The 1,008-nt window shown below is 42.3% G+C and overlaps 1 protein-coding gene across 1 annotated transcript; it reads left to right on the forward strand.

The window, feature by feature from the left end:
* Positions 1 to 6: 6 nt before the first annotated feature.
* On the forward strand, positions 7 to 914 carry LOC110440766 (the record flags this gene model as incomplete). The annotated part of the gene is made up of 2 exons (XM_021483906.1): positions 7 to 754; positions 857 to 914. Coding segments are annotated over exons 1-2 (799 nt in total), but the record flags the coding sequence as incomplete, so codon positions are not given.
* Between the last annotated feature and the right edge of the window lie 94 nt (positions 915 to 1,008).

A 1,008-nucleotide genomic window follows, 5' to 3' on the forward strand; every position in this document is an offset into this window, starting at 1 on the left:
TAATTATAAACACATGTATAAACGTTTAGTCAGAGAGTTTGAATCTGTCTCTCCTGACCAAAAAAGATACTGGTTTTATAGTAAATATAGTCAATACCATTCTATAACTTCATTAGATGTTTGGACAGATATTCCGTTTCTGCAGGGATTTATCAGATGGCTTAGTGGTCAGAATGATGACAAAAACTTGTGCCATGAGATAAAGCTTGCCTTGTTGAATGGAGCATGTTCTTCTGGTTCAGAAGAATGTGCTTTATTCCTCCTATCGAAGGGTGTGACACCTGACGAGGAGACACCGTTTTATGTGGTAGAGCGAGGGAGCGTGAGTGTGTCACGTAAACTACTGGAGTATGACGTGACTCAGACAGCGAGGTTATACATGACACGATCACCACATTATATAGGCCTAGATAGTAATATCACTGTCCTACATGAGGCGTGTTTGTTTGAGAGAGAAGAGATGGTGACCATGTTGTGTAACACTTACCCACACTTGGTACACGACACTGATGACTGGGGACACAGCACGCTCCATTTTGTGGCACGGACAGGAAACTGTGATATATTTAAAACAGCGGAGAGAGTTGTACTTGAATCCTTGTATAGAGTTGAGGACGAACAACATAAATGTGAGACAGTAGAAGGTCGTGTGGTTCACAGGAATTGTGTGTGTGCTCCGTACGTGTGTCAGTTAGTGACTAAGCACACGGGGCAAACAGTGTTACATTATAGTTGTAGGAGGGGACACATGGAGGTTTGTAAATATCTGTGCGAGTCGTACCCAGCACTAACTGAAGCTGTAGATAAGTACGGTAAAACAGCGTTACATTATAGTTGTGGGTTTGGACACATGGAGGTTTGTAAATATCTGTGTGAGTCGTACCCAGCACTAACTACAGCTGTAGATAAGTACGGTAATACAGTGTTACATTCTAGTTGTGAGGAGGGACACATGGAGGTTTTTAAATATCTGTGTGAGTCGTACCCAGCACTAACTACAGCTGTAGA

This window comes from Mizuhopecten yessoensis, unplaced genomic scaffold, assembly GCF_002113885.1.
Source record: "Mizuhopecten yessoensis strain PY_sf001 unplaced genomic scaffold, ASM211388v2 scaffold707393, whole genome shotgun sequence".
NCBI lineage: Eukaryota > Metazoa > Mollusca > Bivalvia > Pectinida > Pectinidae > Mizuhopecten > Mizuhopecten yessoensis.